The sequence below is a fragment of the Rutidosis leptorrhynchoides genome, chromosome 7, assembly GCF_046630445.1.
Source record: "Rutidosis leptorrhynchoides isolate AG116_Rl617_1_P2 chromosome 7, CSIRO_AGI_Rlap_v1, whole genome shotgun sequence".
Taxonomy (NCBI): Eukaryota; Viridiplantae; Streptophyta; class Magnoliopsida; order Asterales; family Asteraceae; genus Rutidosis; species Rutidosis leptorrhynchoides.
Window position 1 is genome coordinate 372,018,083 of NC_092339.1, and position 3,016 is coordinate 372,021,098.

At 31.6% G+C, this 3,016-nt stretch overlaps 1 protein-coding gene across 1 annotated transcript; it reads left to right on the forward strand.

Annotated features, from left to right (window-relative positions):
- The first annotated feature begins 252 nt into the window (after positions 1 to 252).
- Positions 253 to 873, forward strand: LOC139860516 (secreted RxLR effector protein 161-like). The gene has a single exon (XM_071849268.1). It carries the CDS (start codon positions 253 to 255, stop codon positions 871 to 873), a length of 621 nt encoding a protein of 206 aa, XP_071705369.1.
- The last annotated feature ends 2,143 nt before the right edge of the window (positions 874 to 3,016 follow it).

The following is a 3,016-nucleotide window of genomic DNA, read 5'->3' on the forward strand; positions in this document are numbered from 1 at the left end:
GGATCACACTCTTTTTTTAAAACAAAAAGGAAATTTAATTACACGCTTAATCATTTATGTTGATGATATGATAATAACCGGAAATGATATAGAGAAAATTTCAAAACTAAAAATTAACTTGTTTAAAGAATTTGAAATGAAAGACTTAGACAGACTTAAATATTTTTTTTGGGGATTGAAGTATTTTGATCCCAACAGGGAATATTTATCTGTCAAAAGAAGTATTTTCTTGATTTTCTTGCAGAGACAGGAATGATCGAGTGTAAACCAGCATATACTCCTATGATTCCAAACCAAAAACTATACGTGGAAGATAAAGCTGATCGTGCTGATAAAGGACGATATCAAAGACTTGTAGGAAAACTCATCTGCCTTGCTCACACTCGATCGGATATAGCAAATGTAGTTGGGGTGGTGAGTCAATTCATGCATCAACCACAACTTCACCATATGGAAGCCGTAACCAGAATCATCAGATATTTAAAGAAGACGGCGGATCATGGAGTTGTTATTAAGAAGAATGGACACATAGAAACCCAAATATATACAGATGCAAGTTGGGCTGGAGAAAAAGGAGATAGAAAATCTATATCGGGTTTCTTTACAATAGTTGAAGGAAACTTAGTTGCATGGAGAAGCAAGAAACAAAAAGTCGTTTCTCTGTCAAGTGGTGAATCAGAATTTAGAGGGATAGCAAAGGGAGTAGTCGAAGCATTATGGATTCAAAAACTTTTGATAGAAATTGGATTCCCTCCAAAAGAAGCCATTCGAATCTTATCAATGAAGCAGCCATTACCATCTCAGAAAATTATGTTCAACATGATCGAACTAAACATGTTGAAATCGATCGACATTTTATCAGAAAAAAGTTAGATGGTGAAATTATTTCTCTTCCATCAATTAGATCAGAAGATCAGCTAGCCGACATTCTTACCAAATCTGTCAATGGAAGACTCTTCAGTGAAGTTCTCGACAAGTTGAACACTAGAAACTCCACTGTTCAACTTGAGGGGAAATGTTAGAATGCAGGCAACAAGTCAACAAAAGTCAAATACAGGAAGAAAACAAGGATTACCGTTTTAGGCATGAAAATTTTGGGATCAGGAGAAAGTATCTTTATCATTTCCCAAGAATATAATATCACAAGCACACGTATGGTTCCAGCAGTCAACGGATACAAACAAGAAAAACAAGCAACCTTCCCTTCTTGTAAAAGTGGTTCCAAAATCAAATATGGAGCCTAACTCTTTTAGAATTAGCTGTTACATACTTGGTGCATATAAGAACACTTTGTAATAAATCAAAACTAATTCAGATTGTATCAATTCAAGCTCAATAATATAAACTGATCAATACAAACTCATTACAATCTTTAATTCATTCAAAATAACAGAGTTTGCCTTTAGAATCCGTGTTAGAAGTACAAGATCATTATAATAACACTCTATATGGTTACTTCTTGGAAAGAGGGTGGCTTATCCAGTTGTCAAGAATTACGTTACTAATGTTTGGAGATAATTTGGTTTGGAGAAAATAATAATGTTGAACCCAAAAGGATTTTTCTTTCTTAAGTTTTCATCGTTAGATGGTATGCAAGGCGTATTGGAGAGTGGCCTGTGGATTATACGATCTATTCCTATTATTCTTAATATATGGTCACCGGATACAACTTTAACTAAAGAGGAATTATCTCGAGTACCAGTTTGGGTAATAATATGTAGTGACCCGAACTTTTCCATGTTTATATATATTAATTGAGATTGATATTTACATGATTAAATGTTTCCAACATGTTAAGCAATCAAACTTGTTAAGACTTGATTAATTGAAATATGTTCATATAGACAATTGACCACCCAAGTTGACCGGCGATTCACGAACGTTAAAACTTGTAAAAACGACATGACGATATATATATGGGTATACATATGGTTAACATAAGATTATGATAAGTAAGTATCTCCATAAGTATATTAACAATGAGTTATATACATATAAACAAGACTACTAACTTAAGGATTTCGAAACGAGACATATATGTAACGATTATCGTTGTAACGACATTTAAATGTATATATATGTAACGACCCGAAAGAAATTTCCGACCAAATTTAAACTCTAATCTCTGTATGGTTCCGACACGATAAGCAAAAACCCTAAAGTTGACCCGCACTTTTTCGATCTTTCTATACTTATAAGATTAATATTTACATAAATTAAACCTTACCAACATGATAAGCAATCCAAATTGTTGAGATTTATATTTTCGAAAAGAGTTTTACACAACGTTTGACCGTCTAGTTTGACCGATGATATCACGAACTATACAATATATGATAATTATACGTTTGTGTATATATATGTATATATACATATTTAACATGATCTAAGGATGTTTTAATATCTCATTTTGTATTAATAACAATAAGTTATAAGTATATTTTGAAACTACTAACTTAAGTTTTCAAAACGATAACCATACGTAACGTTATTTGACTTAAATACTTATGACCTATAATGTTTATACATATATCGTATAAGTAATGTATTTAATCACTTTTAAAGACTTAAATACATAAAACAATATAAGTGTATTCACAAAAGATAGCTATATTTGAATCCTCATTCCATTTTTCACAAAATCTCTATACGTATATCTAGAGTATTTGTACTCGTATCATACCTAGCTTCTATACGTATTTACTATTGGTATATACACATCAAATCACCACCTAACCAGCCCTTGTTACTACCCTAGGTATAAGGTAATTGCTTTTGTATTATTGTTTGACAAATACATAAGATTACAAACTAAAATTTTGTCATGTTATCCTTAAAGATCACATTTTTAGGAGTATATATGTATCATCATTTTTGATTCATTTACTACTTCAATCTCCTAGCTAAAACACACACACTTATAACCCTTAAACACCTTCAACAATCCAGCAAAGTTCCATAAAGATATAGCTTCAAAAACCTTACTTAAACACCATAAGAAAACCATACAAAAACA

Coding starts and splice junctions, on each gene's coding strand:
- LOC139860516 (XM_071849268.1), top strand. CDS start 253: ATGATCGAGTGTAAACCAGCATATACTCCTATGATTCCAAACCAAAAA.